An 18,030-nucleotide genomic window follows, 5' to 3' on the forward strand; every position below is an offset into this window, starting at 1 on the left:
ATAATGCAATCCTTGGTTAGACAACTGTTAACTTGGTTGAAAAACTGTTAAAATCAGTACTACCCCGAGGGTACCTGAACAACAATGGGACATATCTGAAGAGACACTTTATGGCAGAGATGTGAGGAAATGAACATTCTGATCCAAGGAGAGATAAACCTGTTTGACATGTGAATAAATTAGGCCTACATAGAAGTGATAGGCTATGCCACTATGATTGATAGATATGTCAATTATAGTGATAACCCACTGGGCACAGACATTATTTCAACATATTGTAACGACCCTGGGTTTATAAGCGCGGAAATCGACTCTGCCGCTCGAGCATGCTTTTGCGGCACAGTCGATAGCGCGCCGGACCTCGGGCTAGGAGGTCGAGGGTTCGAGACCTGCTTGTTTCATTACATTGGTGTCAGAAGTGGGATCCCAGGGTCGTTACAATATATTCCACGTTGGTTAAACGTGATTTAATTGAAATGAAGTGAAAACAATGTGGATTCAACCAGTGTGTGCCCAGTGGTTCAATTCAAGAGTTGACAATAAAAATGTCTTAAAACGTTATGGGTCTATTTAAATTAAAATATGAGATAAGCAGACTGAGCACAACACCCTAACCATTAAACTTCATTACCACATTTAATCAAATGTAGTCTTTTAAAGGTGAAGAATGGATCAAAGTTATCAATCAAATATGGGAACTCACAGTGGCACTGGCAATGATATTATAAATAACTAGCTATTAAATGTGCACTCTGCAAATAGCTAGTTCAATCTTTTAAAATCTAAATGGTGATCGTTTTATGGATATCCGATAAAGAGGAATAAATTGCACCAAAATAAATCAACCATTCATTAAATTGTTTCTGTCAAATACTTTTTAGCATATTTCTGTCAAAACTATTTTGCTTGTACAAATTACTATTTAGTTCAAAATGTGTGTATAATGGAAATAATGAATGGACCCTTCCAGGGGCGCGGCCTCACTGCCAAGATAACTGAATGGAAGACTGATTGGCTTCGACCTTGACCCACACCCACCTATAAACAGCACACCAAGAAACTTTCGAACTTCTGGAAGGGAGTTTCGGTGGTTTTCGATCTTTAGGAAACTGTGTGACAATTTGTTTAGACGTTTCTTGTTCACATAGGCCTATTAACGTTAGTGAAAAATATGGCAGACTGGAAGGTACCAGTGAGCTTCAACCCATCCTACCACGCTTTTGCCTATGGTCTCGTGTACCAACCAGGGGCTGAGCAAAATCATCCTAACTTCTCCAGCTGGACAGAGGCCACATGCAACCCTGGGGTCAGCGCCAGCTACTACTCGCAAGCGCTGCCACAGCATCAATCACCATCCTGGAGTCCGGAACAAAACAATGCTGGCACGAGCAATGGCCAATACCCGGGTTCTGTGGTATGTCTTGGTGACCCTCACTGCCATACCCAGAGTGGCCGCCTATTCATTTCCAACAATCGGGCTCCGCATGATCCGCAAACGGAGACCGAGCGGCCAAGTAGCGACACTCAGAGGGACTCAGAGACCCACACCTCACCAGGTAAATAACTATCCACGTTACTGCTACAAGTATGTAGCCAACATTAGCAAGTTCTTGTTTTGTGCTAGGTAATCGCCGAGTAAGTCTCTATCCGTGTAAATTCGTCCTACTGTACTCTAGGTAACTAGTTTGTCTATGTAACTGACGGTATCGCAGACATAGTGGTAGTTATTGCACTGTACTTGATGGGTCTCGGGCTAAAGTGACGATCTCCCTCTCAAACGAAGCCCATGTGTGTTTGTATATCCAACGCCATCTTACTGGTTATTTGTTATGAACCGCTAAAAGTGCCCACTGGCGCAAGTGTTTAATCTTGGTCAGATGGCTTAGACAATGGCACAACCACGTTTGCACGTGAGAAGTAATCCAAGCAGAAAACTGACTTCACATACCAGTAAGTGTTACATACTTTTCTCCTTTCCTCACTCAGATTATTTGAGTTCGTCGAACGACCAAGAGGAGTACGATCCTCAAGCCAACCATACCACCTGGGTGAGAAGCGAGTTGGAGACAGCCAGTGGAAGCCCAAATAGCAGTGAGAATGTCTCCAGTTCTCATCCAGAGGAGTTTAAAAGTCTACAAGTTAGGGGGAGTGAGGACTGCACCCTGCAGTCATTGCCCCCTTCTTCCCCAGAGAAAGTGGACAAGAATATCCCCAAACAACAAAAAGCTCGAATTACTTTCTCAACAGGCCAAATGGATGCCCTTACTCATAGGTTTAACATGCAGAAGTACCTCACCCCTGCTGAGATGAAGACCCTGGCTGGACTGACTGGGCTTACTTACAAACAGGTGCGTTTAGGCTACTTACTGTGTTAAGAACAACCGGCACTTCACAAATGTATCAAATCATAGCTGGTATTTGTTTCTGTTGCCAAATGTTTTCTTCCAGGTAAAAACATGGTTCCAGAATCGCAGGATGAAACTGAAGAGGCACCAGAAAGACGATAGCTGGGCATCACTTGGCTACCCCAACCCTGGCTACCCCAACATGCCACAGCGCCCTCAGGTGAGCACAATTGTAGTGCTCTAACTTAATGTAGCAGGTGAATCAAGATGCCTGAGCAGTGTCCCCACATCTGTTTTTCAGGGGAAACAGGAGTTGGGTGAAAACCACAAACAACTACTTTCTGCCAAGCCTGCAGGGAGTGAGTGCTCTGTAACCCTGTCTGATAGACATTTTCCTTACCCAATTAAGGCATTTGACTATGTTTTGCAATACTACATTTATCGTATATATTGCTCAACCAGTTGTCTAGCTTGTATATCCTGTTGGTCAGTAACAGAGTGGCAATAGGCTTGGACATAGTGGCTCATCCACAATGGAGACCTGTCCCTAGTCTGGACAATGTCTTAAAGGCAGGACGATACATCACTACGCACAGGTGTGCTTTTGACCTTTATTGATATTAACCACCATCTGTTTTGTTTTTTAGTTTCAGGGCGAACCCCAAGCACAGATCCAGCAGTTTCGAGAGACCATGTTAAGGAAGCGTTCTCAACAGAACCTGCCTTACTATGCTGTTGGGTATCCTCAGCCATCCTCCCCCCCCCAGCCTCCTGCAAGGCCCCCGGGCATCTGGCCCCTGCCCCCAGCTGTGACCCACCATGAGTACCCCAATGGTTATAGCACGGTCAGTGCAAACCACCATACTAGCATCAACAGTGACGACTGGAAAGTCTTGAGCCCCATGCACAAGTCTAGCCAATAACCAACAGAGGTAACATGTTAGTGGTCATGGTGGTAAATTCACTGGTTTGTCTACTTATTACTTATTTTTTTAAAGTTTTGAATATTATTACAATTAAGATTACGACAGGCAATTCTCTATTTCGTGATGAGGTGTTGGCTAATCTTATCAAGCCATTCGCTGGCCCCACTTGAAAATAGTATCCCATCATCTTTTAAAAATCTGGAGTTTGATGTTTTATACCTTCCAAAGTTCTTATCTGTGTATTTAATATCGTTGCTGTTTTGACATTCTGCTTTTTGATACTACTCTGACGAAGCTTTGCTGTGTCTATGCTGGAAGTGGCATGCTTTTATTCCCTCACCAGCCTATTCGATGACGTGATCTGTGCAAGGCACTACTAGATGTTACAAGTTTCTACTGAATGTTTGTTGGTCCATGCCGCACCAAATTTGTATCCTATTGGATGCTCTTTTAACATTACTGCCATGTTTTATGACCTTGTTGTACACTGTGTGGTGATGCCTTCCCCTCCATGTCAGGGTTTTGTTTAGTAGGCCCAAAATGTGAAATGCATTGACATGTACAGTAAGTGGATGTCTTGGCTTATTTCAAATACTACCTCCCAGTTTCAATTTTTTTCCACTTTGTGCCTACAGAACACTGCCAATGTCTTCAAGTTTTTATTTATTTTTGAATAAATCCTAGTTGTATAATTAACCCTATTGTTGCATAGTCAACCTATAATAAAATTGTGGGATTTACTTGTTATCTTGGGTGATGTACTCCTGACATTTTGGGCAAATGGTTTATTTTAACTTGATTTGTTTTTTCTTTTCTTTGAAGGCATACTTGTAAGATGAACCCAGCAACCTACCTGGTGTAAATATGTAAATGACTGCTTTGACACTGGTTTATGGTAATAAATGTTGTCTGTTACAATGTCATGCTTTCATGGGGAAAGAATGACTTGGTGCACAAATAAACCATGTCTTAACTGGGCAAATGTTCATTCAAAATACTTAATTTATGTAATTTCACCTCTACTTTGCACACTTAACTAATCATACAATTCTAATGTCAGATACAGGCTTTCCACACTTGTCTATTCCCAAGCTCTCCATTTAAGTAGCCTTAAGAGCTGGAATAGCTCTGCCTCCTGTTTCTGTACAAGTACCTTCCCTAGGCAGGGCGCTAGTCCCATAATTGGGAGAACATGCACGTTATCAATTGTTGGCCATTATGAGCCATTCTCTCCTCAGCAGCCTCCTGTGAATGAAATTGAATTAAATCACTGAGTAGGCCTGGAACTATCTTGAGCTAGCTCAGTGTGAATAGGTTGTAATAAAAAGTTGTCTTTATTGAAAAGATTGTATATTTACACCAGAACCAAAATCAGTGGATGGTGACTAGTACACAATTTCTTCCATCACTTATGCAAGAGCTGATGCCAAACTGCAAGCCTGCATCACATATTGCACAACACTCAAAGGACACATTCATCCCTTTATAGATACCCTTTCACCTAACTCCGATTCCCTTATTCAACCTCCATGGCAGTCTTTAATATTTCTAGAAGGCCCCTGGGCCCCCTCCCCCTTGAGGCATGTACACAGACCCATTCCTATGTCCAAATGCATCCTTCTTCACTTGTGGCAACCACTGACCTGTATGTGATTGGTGGGGGAAAAGTATTTTCTTAACCAATCAAATCGACTAAATGAAAGGACAAAAACATTCAAACTGGGCTGTTATGTAATCGGCTATTCATTCCCTTAGTCCATCTTGAGGCTGCGGTAGATGTAGCGAATAAAGACCAGCGAGGCCCAGAAGGAGACAGTACCCAGCATGAGGGAAAAGACCAGCGCTGTGAGGAGAGAGTAACCAAAGAACTCTGCACTCTGCACCAAGCCGCTCATACTCGAACGATTGCGGTAGTAAAAGACTGAGTAGACAAAGATGAAGAGGCCCGTGGAACCTGTGCTTAGCACACTGCGCCACCACCAGCGGTAGTCCTCGCCTGACAGCAGGAAGTAGGTGAGTGCCACCGAGATGCAGGCGCCCACCGAGAGGAGGATGGCGAACACGCAGAGGAGGATGCCGTACAGGGTGTAATGCTCGCGTCCCCACACGGTGGCGAAGATGTAGTACAGCTCCACTGATATGGCACTGAGGGAGAGAGGTTAGGGTAATGAGTAGGCTAGACAATATACACACAATTTATGTCTGGGTGTTCAATGTTCAGATTACGTTAAACTAGCTGCTTAAAACAATCACAAATAGATTGCCCTGTCATGGAGGGAGAGAAATGAATCCTAAAACAAGACAGGAGTAGGATATACACACTAACGTTATAGACGCACTCTATTTCTGGTTTTTGTTCTGTGACAAATGACAGCTACTAAAAGGCACGACCACAAATTAAATGTGATCGATTGGTTTTATACACAATGAGTCATTGCCACAGAAGGTTATAGACTAGAGCGACAGCTCTTTAACTGAGACAGGGGGAAAGCGCTCACTCATGACTCAGCAACGGAACTCCATTACCAAACACAGAGAGAAGCTCTCTGTTATATTGATCTTGTTACACACATACTCACACACACCTGAAAGGCAGGAAGCCCCCAATGGCCATGTGTACAGCTGTGTGCTTGTACCAGGGCTGTGTAGGGATCTGGCGGGCGATGTTGCGTGTGCGACAGGGGGCCTGGAAGTTGCCTGCACGGTTCTTGCCAACAATGCCCCCGATGACAGTGAGGGGGAATCCCACCAGGACCCAGGCCCCCAGCAGCAGCAGCACTGTTGAGGCAGGCAGGGCCTGAGTGGAGCCGCTCCACCAGTGGACTGAGTTCACCACACTCCAAGTCAGGAACAGGGGAGCTGTGTGATTGAGGGAGGATGGTTAGAGGAGGGAATCAAGGAAGTAGGAAGAGAGGGTGGGTAACAAGGTGAGATGGGTGGAGAGAGGGAAGGAAGGAGAGAGGAGGAAGGAAGAAAGGGGAAATAGAGGAGAAAGTCCGGTTCAAGCAGAGATGGAGACAAAAATGTATGGTAATTGAAACTCAACAGTTGACACACATCCTGCTGAAAAATGAATACGGTGTTAACTTGTTCACAGAGTTTTATTGTAATTGAAACTCAACCAGAATTGTGAAAAACAAATGACACGGACAATATATATGGAATATTTACCATATGTATGACGTGATTCAAAAGACCAAATCTGTCCGCTCACCTGAGAAGAGTGAAGAGGTGAGGATGATATTCCAGACCCAGCGCTGGCCATGTATCTGTGTGTAGAAGCTACAGGAGCAGTATCCTGACACGCAGCTCGTCAACGCGTACAGCATGATGGCAGCCGAGTTGATAGCACCATGGCGATGCACATTAAACATTCCCAGCAGCGCCATGACGATGATCCCTACAGCAACCAGAGACACAGAGGTCAAATGGGAGAGCTTGTGGGAAGGAGCTTGTAGTGATAACCACAGTTCTTAATTTCTACAGACTACTTTGTCACAGGCATAGTACATGTACATTAAATCACATTTAATTTGTCACATGCCCCGAATACCACAGGTGTAGACCTTACCGTGAATTGCTTACTTACAAACCCTTAAACCAACAATGCAGTTCAAAATATTTACTAAGTAAAAAAATAAAAAAGTAACAAGAAAATTACATAACAATAACGAGGCTATATACAGGGGGTACCGAGTCAATGTGCGGGGGTACAGGTTAGTCGAGGTCATTTGTACATGTAGGTAGGTGTTCACATCCAAGTTGCGTGTGTCCATGCAGATCAGATTTCCAGTTCTTGTCACACAGACATTCAACCCTCCTCCAATGGGGAGTAACAATGGAAAAGGAATGCGATGCATTTGATGTACGCTAGAACTAGATGTCAACCGTCACACAACCATTCACAAATGGCCAAATTCAACCCTGATCTGCTCGTAGATATTCCTGAATTGTGATTCTGTATTTTGAGCAGCAGTAATTGTAAGATTTAATTAATGTGTTCTGAGTGTTAAACCAGTGTGTTGATGGTTACCTGTGGCCAGGGTTAGAAACTGAGCCCCCACTCCCAACATGGCACACAGCAGGCTTTTATAAGGGGGGAACCTAAAGACATCTGTGTGGATGATCTTCCAGCCATTATCCCCTTGGTCCAGATCATCACAGCCACCCTCCTCCTCAACATTGTACCTACAGGAACAATCAGAAGAGAGAAAGATCTTGAGATATGGGAATGTCATTCCCACACAATTTAGCTACCATTTCCATACATGATCCCAATAAAACATGATATATAGCCACAAATAGACCTACTCTAATTATACCCAAACTCTTGCATGCCAATATCAATGTGAGCTCTCCAGTAAAACAGAACATCCTTTTTAAAAATGTATTTGTATTTTATTTTCTGTTTTCTCCCCAATTTCGTGGTATCCAATTGGTAGTTACAGTCTTGTCTCATCGCTGCAACTCCCGTACGGACTCGGGAGAGGCAAAGGTCGAGAGACGTGCGTCCTCCAAAACACAACCAAGACGCACTGCTTCTTGACACAATGCCCACTTAACCCCGAAGCCAGCCTCACCAATGTGTCGGAGGAAACACCATACACCTGGCAACCGTGTCAGCCTGCATTGCGCCCGGACCCCCACAGGAGTCGCTAGTGCGCGATGGGACAAGGACATCTCTGCCGGTCAAACCCTCCCCTAACCCGGACAACGCTGGGACAATTGTGCGCTGCCCCATGGGTCTCCCGGTCGCGACTGGCTGCGACAGAGCCTGGACTCGAACACAGAATCTCTAGTGGCACAGCTAGCACTTAGCTATGCCTTAGACCGCTGCGCCACTCGGGAGGCCCCAAAACAGAACATCATTAATGTCTAAACCTCCTCACTCCGTCCCCTCATTGGTCACCTGGCAAAGTCATTCTTGAGGACCCTCATGAGGATGATGATGACGAAGCCCAGCAGCAGTACCACCAGCACCAGGGAGTTGATAATAGACAGCCAGTGGATCTCTAGGGTCTTGGGGAAGAACGAGTAGTCCCTCAGCCTCTCGGCCCGCCGGGCGTGGGTCAGAGGGCTGTCGAACCAGTGCACGCTGTAGGAGAAGGACAGTGCCAGCCCGCCGCCCGTCCCCACCGCCCCGTGCCCGGCGCCACCCTCCTCCAGGGGCACTGGCTTAGAGTCCTTCACGGAGACGTTGGCGAAGATCACAGAGTTGCCGTTGTACTCAATGTTGAAGTCCAGGTGTGTCCACAGCCCCACCTATATACACACACACACACAGACAGACAGACACACAATACAGGTAGACATATATTTGGGTTTTGCCATGAGGGAGAGAGAACTGAAGGCAGTCAGACTAACCCACCTTATGACTATGGGGCAGGAAGCCACTCTCCTCCATGTACCCCACAAAGCCCCAGATGGGAATGTCATCCAGGACAAACTCAAAGTAATACAGCTCCTCTATGGCCTCTCGGAGTTGGTCCACCTACATGAAAGGAGCAATAAAGGAGAAACATCACCAACTAGGTTTAGTTACACCTTTCCATGATGCAATGTACTGTGAAGTTCTGCGTATTTTGTCCGAATGCAAATACCTCTTTCTCTGTGAGGGTTAGCTGGCAGAGTAACTTCTTCTCTGTATTCTCTCTGAATTTGATTTCATACAGGGACTCTGCCATCCGATCCCCATCAAGCACTTCTCCTAGACTAAGGGACTTGTGGTGCACCTGGGGAAAAAAGGTTCTCAGACATGGTATGCCAAGTCTTAATATAATTATTATACACACACACACTACTAACATGCATCTGTAGAGCCCTGCAAGCATAATTCATTCGTCATATATTTGCATATCTACCAGTGGAGGCTGCTTAAGGGAGAACGACTCATAATGGCTGGAACGGGAACAAATGGAATGGCATCTAACACATGGAAAATATGTTTGATGTACTTGATACCATTCCACTTACTCTGCTCCAGCCATTACCACAAGCCTGTTCTCCCCAATTAAGGTCCCATCAACCTCCTATGATATTCAAATATATTCACTGACCTCTTTAGGCCTGCAAACAGGCAACGTGTAGTAATGATACGTTTCCTGAGGGTTATGGTAAGGACCAACTTTGTTGACATATAATGTTACAGGATCCCCTTGCTTGTAGCTCACTGTAGCCCATGTTATCTGTGGCACGAGACACAGGACCAAGATGCAATAACCTATCATCCGGCAGACTCCTTGCTGGTTAGGATGTTCAATTTCAGCCATCATGGGCCCTGTTGAAAATGAACAGATTCCAATAATTGAACAGGTCAATTGTCAAAAAGCCTATAAGCATATTCAGTGAGAGCAAACCATTGCATCATGTCGATATAACATCCCTTTGCTATATCAACAACAGCCATCACCTACATAGCGACTGTCCCTGGCTACCTGTGAAACAACAACACATCGATAGTGCATTGCAAGAGTAAACTCTGCAAAGAGTCTGTACGTAGTCAGTGTTGACTCTACTAGCTACGTTATTACAGTTGAATAAACATACAAAATTACTTGCTTTCGTCTAAAAAAATAGTCCTCTAGCTACATCGAGGAACTAGCTATCGTACCGTGCATATCGCTAGCTTTAGAACATATCGTACCAAACCTGTCTGCCCGCTGGATTCCTCAGATTCCAGGCCCAAGAATACTCGCCTCCTCAGCGATGTCCTGCTGGGATTGAATCTAAATATTGATACACATTTTTTATATTCCAGTTAGTTTAAATTTTGCTACTTCGATTATCTAGAAATACAGATATGTATCGTTCTTTTAAAGACACATGAATCGGGATGAAGAAGGGGACCGACTCCACGTCACCTTAAAAAATAAAAATAGCTAACGATGGCTGACTTTTCCGGAGTGGGCGGTGTGAAGAAGCAAAAACACACCTCCACGGTACCTATCTTCAAATCTCTTATATGTTACTATGTAAATAAAATATGATCAATATAATTATTTCGTTTGTGCATAGTAATTGTTGTTGTGTCTCCTCTGATTACTGTTTAAATTCATGATATTTCTCTCGACCGGATTTCCCTTAATCTCACTAACCAATCAAATATGTTTATTTACTTCCTGTCAAAGACACAGGCCTTTTAATCTATTACCGGTCAATCGATGAACGATACTCGAAGAGTCCTGGATTGTCAACCCAGTCTCTCATTAAACAGCAGATTCCGCGAAAGTGACACGAGAACAGCAGGTGAGTTGCATGTAAACAATGTTTTATTCGTATGTTAGTCATGATAAATCCGTATTTTATAAAATGTTATATTGTAGAAAATATTCACATTCAAATATCTTCAAGTTGCTAACGTTAGCTAGCAAGCTAGCTGTCTAAACTCAATTATAAATGAATGCAGCCCTTAGCCGTGGTATATTGGCCATATACCACAAACCCCCGAGGTGCTTTATTGCTATTATAAACTGTTTACCAAAGTAATTAGAGCAGTAAAAATACATGTTTTGTCATACCCGTGGTATACGTCTGAATTCAGCATTCAGAGCTCGAACCACCCAGTTTATAACAGACCTATACCACTGGTATGACAAAAAAAAATTGGAACTCGGTAGTGAGTGTTGCAACCAAGGACAGACGATTTTTATGTGTTACGCGCTTCAGCACTCCGCAGTCCCATCCTGTGAGTTTGTGTGGCTTACCGCAGTTGACCAGGGCAGCTCTAGCAGGACCGAAATTTGACGATCTGACTTGTTGGAAAGGTGGCATCCTATGACGGTGTCACGTTGAAAGTCACTGAGCTCTTCAGTAAGGCCATTCTACTGCCAATGTTTGTCTATGGAGATTGCATGGCTGTGTGCTCAATTCTATACACCTGTCAGCAATAGGCGTGTCTGAAATAGCCAAATCCACACATTTTTTATTTATTTATGTATGTATATATTTTTTCTCCCCAATTTCCCCTTTTTCTCCCCAAGAGGCGAAGGTCGATAGCCATGTGTCACAAACACAACCCAGCCAAGCCGCAATGCTTCTTGACACAATGCACACTTAAAACGGGAATGTACACTACAGTGTCAACGTGCATGTGCCCGGGCCGCCACAGGAGTCGCTAGAGCACGATGGGACAAGGACATCCCAGCCGGCCAAACCCTCCCCTAACCCGGACGATTGGGGCCAACTGTGCGTCGCCTCATGGGTCTCCCAGTCGCGACACAGCCCGGTATCAAACCAGGATCTGTAGTAACGCAGCTAGCACTGCCTTAGACCGCTGCACCACTCGGGAGGCCCAAATCCACTAATTTGAAGGGTTGTCCACATACTTTTGTAATTGTAGTGTATGTCAACATGGAGTGAATGAATATACATTGTATTTTCTTCTAACCCATTCTAATATGATATTTTCAAGTCTCTGTTAGTCATGGGGCGGCAGGGTAGCCTAGTGGTTAGAGGGTTGCCTAGTGGTTGGGCTAGTAACCGAAAGGTTGCAAGTTCAAATCCCTGAGCTGACAAGGTACAAATCTGTCATTCTGCCCCTGAACAAGGCAGTTAACCCACTGTTCCTAGGCTGTCATTGAAAATAATAATTTGTTCTTAATTAAATAAAGGTAAAATAAATAAAAAAGAACAAAATGTGATTGCATCCTCAGCCACCTCATGAGCACGTTTTACCAGATCATCCACATGCTTGGGCACGGCATCAAACCTGTCTACGCGTTTGATGGCAAGCCCCCACAGCTGAAGTCACAAGAGGTAAGGACGGGGGTCACATCAAGATCACAACTTTATTGCCCCTCCTTGGCATTATGTATTTTCTCAAATGTTGAAAACCATCTTTTTTTATTTAACCTTCATTTAACTAGGCAAGTCAATTAAGAACAACTTCTTATTTACAATGATGGCCTACACCAGCCAAACCCAAACAACGCTGGGCCAATTGTGCGCCGCCCTATGGAACTCCCAATCACGTACGGTTGTGATACAGCCAAGATTCAAACCAGGGTGTCTAATGATGCCTCAAGCACTGAGATGCATTGCTTTAGACCGCTGCGCCACTTGGGAGTCTTAATCTAACCTCTCTCTCTGTGTGGTTTTAGCTGGAGAAGGAGGGCAGAGGCTGAGAAACTGCTGGCCCAGGTGCAGGAAACAGGTACAGGATGTCACCAACGGCAAATAAACATTTACATGATACAGAAATTACACCAACACGTGTGTAGTGATGACCAATTTTTCTATTCACCACCAGGGGAGCAGGAGAACATTGACAAGTTCAGTAAGCGTCTGGTGAAAGTTACCCGGCAGCACAACGACGAGTGCAAGAAGCTGCTCACCCTAATGGGGGTGCCATACATCAAGGTTTGTCTCAAGTTTTGCCACCCATAAATTAATCAATCTTCTGTGCACATAGTTACTGTACACCTCGGTCCATTCATTAAGTATTGAACGTATCTAAGTGATCTTCCATCTCACCCACTAGGCTCCATGTGAGGCAGAGGTGAGCTGCGCTGCTCTGGTTAAGGTGGGGAAGGTAGTCGCCACGGCAACAGAAGATACGGACAGCCTGACATTTGGAGCAGGGGTCCTACTGAGGCACCTCACCACCAGCAAAGTGCTACTGTAGTTTCTATACCACCTTACCCATCTTTCATCCCAGTCATACAGTTTATCTAACAGTATTATAACAATAGAAGCTGTGTGTGTTGGATATTTGTTTTTGAGGTTACTTATAACATTTCTGTTTCTCTATCTTAGGAAGCTTCCTATCCTTCTGTGAGTTCACCTGTGTTGTGACTGTCAAACTTTGTAAGAGTTTGTAATCCCAATTCTCCATTGTTTAATTTGCTCCTCTTAAACGCACACATGCACGACAGTCCCACATAATAAGCAGTCCCTAGTTTGAGTTCCAAACCGTCACGCAGCAGTTATCCCATTCCCAGAAGTCAGTGTGAGTGTTTGTCTCCTTGGCACCTTGCAGAAGCACCCTGCCCCAGAGGATTGGCTGTATAAGGAGGCTAGTGGTCTGTTCCTGCAGCCTGACATTGTGGACTGCTCCACAGTAACCTCAAGTGGAGCGAGCCCGACAGGGACGCCCTTATCCAGTTCATGTGTTCAGAGAAACAGTTCAGGTACAGGATAGGATCGACATAATATAGCATCACTGAGGTTATATTCCAACCCTTATGGAGCCCCACTCTGATTTATTTGAGTAAAAAATGGCAGGGGTGAATCCTACTCCCATTGACGTCAATGCATGACTAATGGAAAATTTGACTTAATGGTGTAAATACGAGAATATATGTCCATGCCCTGACAAATGTAGGCTGTTCTAACTGGGACGGGGGGATATGGCCCTTTTAAATGTAAGAGCTTTTTGAAAAGACTGCCTGAAATTTCTGCCTGCTTTGGTGGAATGGAGTTTTGGGGGCCTCCCGGGTGGGGCAGTGGTCTAGGGCACTGCATCGCAGTGCTAACTGCGCCACCAGAGTCTCTGGGTTCGCCCCCAGGCTCTGTCGCAGCCGGCCGCGACCGGGAGGTCCGTGGGGCGACGCACAATTGAGCTAGCGTCATCCGGGTTAGGGAGGGTTTGGCCGGTAGGGATTTCCTTGTCTCATCGCGCTCCAGCGACTCCTGTGGCGGGCTGGGCACAGTGCGCGCTAACCAAGGGGGCCAGGTGCACGGTGTTTCCTCCGACACATTGGTGCGGCTGGCTTCCGGGTTGGAGGCGCGCTGTGTTAAAGAAGCAGTGCGGCTTGGTTGGGTTGTGCCTCGGAGGACGCATGGCTTTCGACCTTCGTCTCTCCCGAACCCGTACGGGAGTTGTAGCGATGAGACAAGATAGTAATTACTAGCGATTGGATACCACGAAAATTGGGGAGAAAAGGGGATAAAATTTATAAAAAATAAAAAATAAATTTAAAAAAGGAATGGAGTTTTGGCCAGCCTGGTGACATCACCAGTCGGGTAAACTCCTTAAAATACCAATCAGAGAGTTCTAAACCTCTCTGCCAGTAACAGCTAGTTTTCCATCTTCCACTCCCCACTCAGACCACACCTGACAGTCCTAGCAAAATTCATGCTTGAGAAATTGCTCATGCTAAGAAACTATTTTTGTTTATTTTTGACCATTTGAATTGAAAACAATCACAGTAAGAGAAAACTTGTGTTAAATGCCTTGCTCAAGGGCACATCAACAGTTTTTTCACCTTGTCGGCTCTGCTATTCTAACCAGCAACCGTTCGGTAACTGGACAAACCGTCTAAACGCTAGGCATAGTAATAGGAAGTATGTGACTGATGCAGGGGCGAAAATCTGAGATCAACCTTGGAGGGGACAATTACATTAAATTTTCTCAAGAGCAATTCCTGAGGGGGACACCAAAAGTAGTGCTGTAACACATAGCATACGTTGTTAAATGTATATTGAGGAACCCTAATTCCTACAACTGGATAATTGATAGGTACAGTAGTTAACTGAAGGGTTTTCCCAACTTGTTCAAATGTTTAAATCATTATAATTCTACTACTAATAATAGTTATAGCAGTGCTCCTTACCAGTCCAGTATGTATGCAGGTATTCGTACTTACAACCAGCAATATCAAGAAAGGTCAGTAGGTGACAATGGTACTGTACACTGTATGTGTAACAGTATAACTTTAAACCGTCCCCTCGCCCCGACGCGAACCAGGGACCCTCTGCACACATCAACAACGGTTGCCCACGAAGCACGGTCGTTACCCATCGCTCCACAAAGGCCGCGGCCTTTGCAAAGCAAGGGGCAACCCTACTTAAAGTCTCAGAGCAAGTGACGTAACTGATTGAAACACTAGTAGCGCGTACCCGCTAACTAGCTAGCCATTTCACATCCGTTACATATGGGTGTAGTTTTCATAAATACAATGAACATGGTGTGATCACATCTAAAAGAATCTCCATTGAGAACCATCACAAAGTTGGTCTCCGTATTGAATTGACCTTTTAATTTGACTTTTTCTGATACATTTATATAGTCACTAAATATGTGCACCTGGCCTGAGTCTACAATATCTTTGCAAGAACAAAAAGCTTAAAATAAGTACAGTTCTAAAAGCAAAATAACTACTTCAATGAAAAACCCAAATAAATCAAACAAAATATCCTTCAGTGTCTCAACTCTTCAAACAGCAGCTATGGACAAGTATGTCGCACAAAGTATGCCATTTTAAATAAAATAACATGAAATAAATCGTTTGTAAGTGTACTGAAAACTACTAAACAAAAGAACAACTATCAATTACACCATGGGTTCTCAAACAGGGGTCCATGGACTAATTGCAAGGGGTCCGTGAAATAAAAAAGTGTAATGAATGTAGTCAGTACCACAAGGTTTCCAGTAAGTTTACATATAATATAGAGGGGGTGGAGGTCCCTGAGGACCGCTCAAAACCTTGCCTGCCTTGCCTCAAAATATGCAGGGGTTCCAGTACCCCAAAAAGGTTGAGAACCACTGCTATACACACTACTGAACAAAAGAACCGAGCATATGTTTGCGGGTTTCCTCAACAACACATCAGTTGGCACTTTCGCAATGCCCTCGCCTGTTGTCTCCGACACCCTGTATAGCCCAATAAACTCCTTGTGAGGGACATGGTCATGGTCAACACAACGCAGACAGACATTCTCCTGTTCAGCACCAGAGACATCTTGAGTACCATCAACAATTAATGAAAATTGTACAATCGGAAGAGACCTAATCTCAGCTGCAATGCCTCGAATGACTATTGGCCATGATGTTCAGAATTTCATTCTGTGCTTTTGGGCCTGTGTACATTGTGGTACGCTCTGTTAACCACTTCAGTAAAATGGGATCATCCTCTTCTGCCCTAAGTTTCAAAATCTGGTATAAATTCCCACTGTCATCCGTGTGGCCTCTAAAGGCTTGTCCCTGTCTTACTACATGCCGCACCGAACTAACAATTTTCATCAAGCAATGCCTTGCGTCATCCTGCTGTTTACCCCACGCGCTGGACATAACTGGACACTGATTGGATTTAGCTGGTGTGCTGTTACAATTACAAAGTGGCGGTGGGTTTGGCAATTTTGATGTGCTGTGAATTTTTCAATGCCTTTTCTCCAGTTCCTAAATCCTGCACTAATGAAGGCAGCATCAGCTCTTTGGCCAAAAGATGGCTGGCTTGAAAACCCTTGGCTACAGTGAAAACACAACACTCCTTTTATTGATGGATTATAATGTAGCCAGGGGAAATCGCGAAACCATCTCTCTTGAAACGTCAACACTCTGTTGGCAAGAGTTTGCGGTTCTATAAATTGTGGGTGTGGCTGATATGGTTTTGTGCCATCACTGTGGTAACTGGACAATGCTGTGCCACTGTCCCCCATACTGGTGCTGCTGGCAACAAGGGTGACACTTGGTCCTGCCGTGGCTGTGACACTGTCCTCTGAAGTCTCTCTCCCTGGCTCTTTCCCTTTCACCACCCTAACTGACTCAGTCTGTCTCCTAGAAAATAAATAAGGTGTTTGCCGTACTCCTAACTACCGGTACCCAAAACTACACAATTAATCACAACAGCAATACCATTGCCGTAAACAAATCTTAGTTTAGTCACCAGTTTAAGTTGAGAGTGGGGGTATCCATGGCATTTTCCAATTATGTCCCTATTTTACAAGTCAAAAAAATTGAGAACCTTTCATAATGTTGCCAAACAAAGACTCAACAAACTTACCTGAGACTCCCTGTCTGCCAATCTGTCCCTGCATATCTGTCCCCAACTCTGCTGTCTGTGTGCCATCTGTTGCCTGCTCTGCCTAATGACATCATTGTGAAACATTTCCATTAGCATTTCACTTCTTTCTTATGAACATTTTATCAACTAGTCTTTGAGATATTAGGATACTAGAGTTCTTACTATGCGTTTTGGTGTACTGACAAATACTCTGATGTCTCTACGATACGCACTTCCGGGTTGGAGCGAGTAGTTGCATTCCGCTTTGCTCCACAGGTAGTATAACATTTCATTTCATTACAGTACAACAGTTTGATTTGTTTGATCTTAGCTGGCTACATAGCCGTCTTTGTATCCAAGATAATTGTGTAGTCTAGAGTAATTGTCGAGGTTACCTAGCCAGTTAGAGGTTACCTAGCCAGCTACACTTTCAAACAAAGTCAACAACGCAGCCACTGCTAGCTAGCCTATTTCACCAGCCAGCAGTACTATATCATTTTAGTCAATAAGATTTTTTGCAACGTAAGCTTAACTTTCTGAACATTCGAGACGTGTAGTCCACTTGTCATTCCAATCTCCTTTGCATTAGCGTAGCCTCTTCTGTAGCCTGTCAACTATGTGTCTGTCTATCCCTGTTCTCTCCTCTCTGCACAGACCATACAAACGCTTCACACCGCGTGGCCGCTGCTACTCTAACCTGGTGGTCCCAGCGCGCACGACCCACGTGGAGTTCCAGGTCTCAGGCAGCCTCTGGAACTGCCAATCTGCGGCCAACAAGGCAGAGTTCATCTCAGCCTATGCTTCCCTCCAGTCCCTCGACTTCTTGGCACTGACGGAAACATGGATTACCACTGATAACACTGCTACTCCTACTGCTCTCTCCTCGTCTGCCCACGTGTTCTCGCACACCCCGAGAGCTTCTGGTCAGCGGGGTGGTGGCACTGGGATCCTCATCTCTCCCAAGTGGACATTCTCTCTTTCTCCCCTGACCCATCTGTCTATCGCCTCCTTTGAATTCCATGCTGTCACAGTTACCAG

At 44.6% G+C, this 18,030-nt stretch overlaps 2 protein-coding genes and 1 long non-coding RNA gene across 8 annotated transcripts; 2 read left to right on the top strand and 1 right to left on the bottom strand.

Moving 5' to 3' along the window:
- Positions 1 to 1,163: 1,163 nt before the first annotated feature.
- Positions 1,164 to 3,268, top strand: LOC129860048 (homeobox protein DLL homolog). The gene is made up of 4 exons (XM_055930392.1): positions 1,164 to 1,556; positions 1,987 to 2,348; positions 2,449 to 2,565; positions 2,993 to 3,268. Exons 1-4 carry the CDS (start codon positions 1,172 to 1,174, stop codon positions 3,266 to 3,268), a joined length of 1,140 nt encoding a protein of 379 aa, XP_055786367.1. The 5' UTR covers positions 1,164 to 1,171.
- A 987-nt stretch (positions 3,269 to 4,255) lies between these two features.
- On the bottom strand, positions 4,256 to 10,323 carry LOC129859231 (transmembrane 9 superfamily member 1-like). 5 transcript variants are annotated; one of them, XM_055928734.1, is made up of 10 exons: positions 10,132 to 10,323; positions 9,915 to 9,981; positions 9,328 to 9,548; positions 8,872 to 9,003; positions 8,640 to 8,762; positions 8,181 to 8,533; positions 7,305 to 7,459; positions 6,486 to 6,671; positions 5,857 to 6,130; positions 4,256 to 5,416 (listed from the first exon to the last, which is right to left on the bottom strand). In XM_055928734.1, the coding sequence occupies exons 3-10, from the start codon at positions 9,541 to 9,543 to the stop codon at positions 5,023 to 5,025; spliced, it is 1,833 nt and encodes a 610-aa protein (XP_055784709.1). In that variant the 5' UTR covers positions 9,544 to 9,548; positions 9,915 to 9,981; positions 10,132 to 10,323; the 3' UTR covers positions 4,256 to 5,022. The 5 variants fall into 5 exon arrangements, with proteins under 5 accessions (XP_055784709.1, XP_055784707.1, XP_055784711.1 ...); XM_055928732.1 differs by having other exon boundaries at positions 9,915 to 9,996; XM_055928736.1 differs by having other exon boundaries at positions 9,920 to 9,981; positions 10,132 to 10,235.
- A 92-nt stretch (positions 10,324 to 10,415) lies between these two features.
- On the top strand, positions 10,416 to 13,095 carry LOC129859232 (uncharacterized). 2 transcript variants are annotated; one of them, XR_008760139.1, is made up of 5 exons: positions 10,416 to 10,516; positions 11,923 to 12,025; positions 12,370 to 12,422; positions 12,519 to 12,628; positions 12,750 to 13,095. It is a non-coding gene; the product is annotated as an uncharacterized LOC129859232 (long non-coding RNA). The 2 variants fall into 2 exon arrangements; XR_008760138.1 differs by lacking the exon at positions 11,923 to 12,025.
- The last annotated feature ends 4,935 nt before the right edge of the window (positions 13,096 to 18,030 follow it).

Source organism: Salvelinus fontinalis, chromosome 7, assembly GCF_029448725.1.
Source record: "Salvelinus fontinalis isolate EN_2023a chromosome 7, ASM2944872v1, whole genome shotgun sequence".
In the NCBI taxonomy this organism is placed as follows: Eukaryota; Metazoa; Chordata; class Actinopteri; order Salmoniformes; family Salmonidae; genus Salvelinus; species Salvelinus fontinalis.

Coding starts and splice junctions, on each gene's coding strand:
- LOC129860048 (XM_055930392.1), top strand. CDS start 1,172: ATGGCAGACTGGAAGGTACCAGTGAGCTTCAACCCATCCTACCACGCT. Junction 1,557..1,986: donor AGAGACCCACACCTCACCAG/GTAAATAACTAT, acceptor TTCCTCACTCAG/ATTATTTGAGTTCGTCGAAC. Junction 2,349..2,448: donor CTGGGCTTACTTACAAACAG/GTGCGTTTAGGC, acceptor GTTTTCTTCCAG/GTAAAAACATGGTTCCAGAA.
- LOC129859231 (XM_055928734.1), bottom strand. CDS start 9,543: ATGATGGCTGAAATTGAACATCCTAACCAGCAAGGAGTCTGCCGGATG. Junction 9,004..9,327: donor CTGTTTGCAGGCCTAAAGAG/GTCAGTGAATAT, acceptor TTTTTTCCCCAG/GTGCACCACAAGTCCCTTAG. Junction 6,672..7,304: donor GTTTCTAACCCTGGCCACAG/GTAACCATCAAC, acceptor TGGTTGCTGTAG/GGATCATCGTCATGGCGCTG.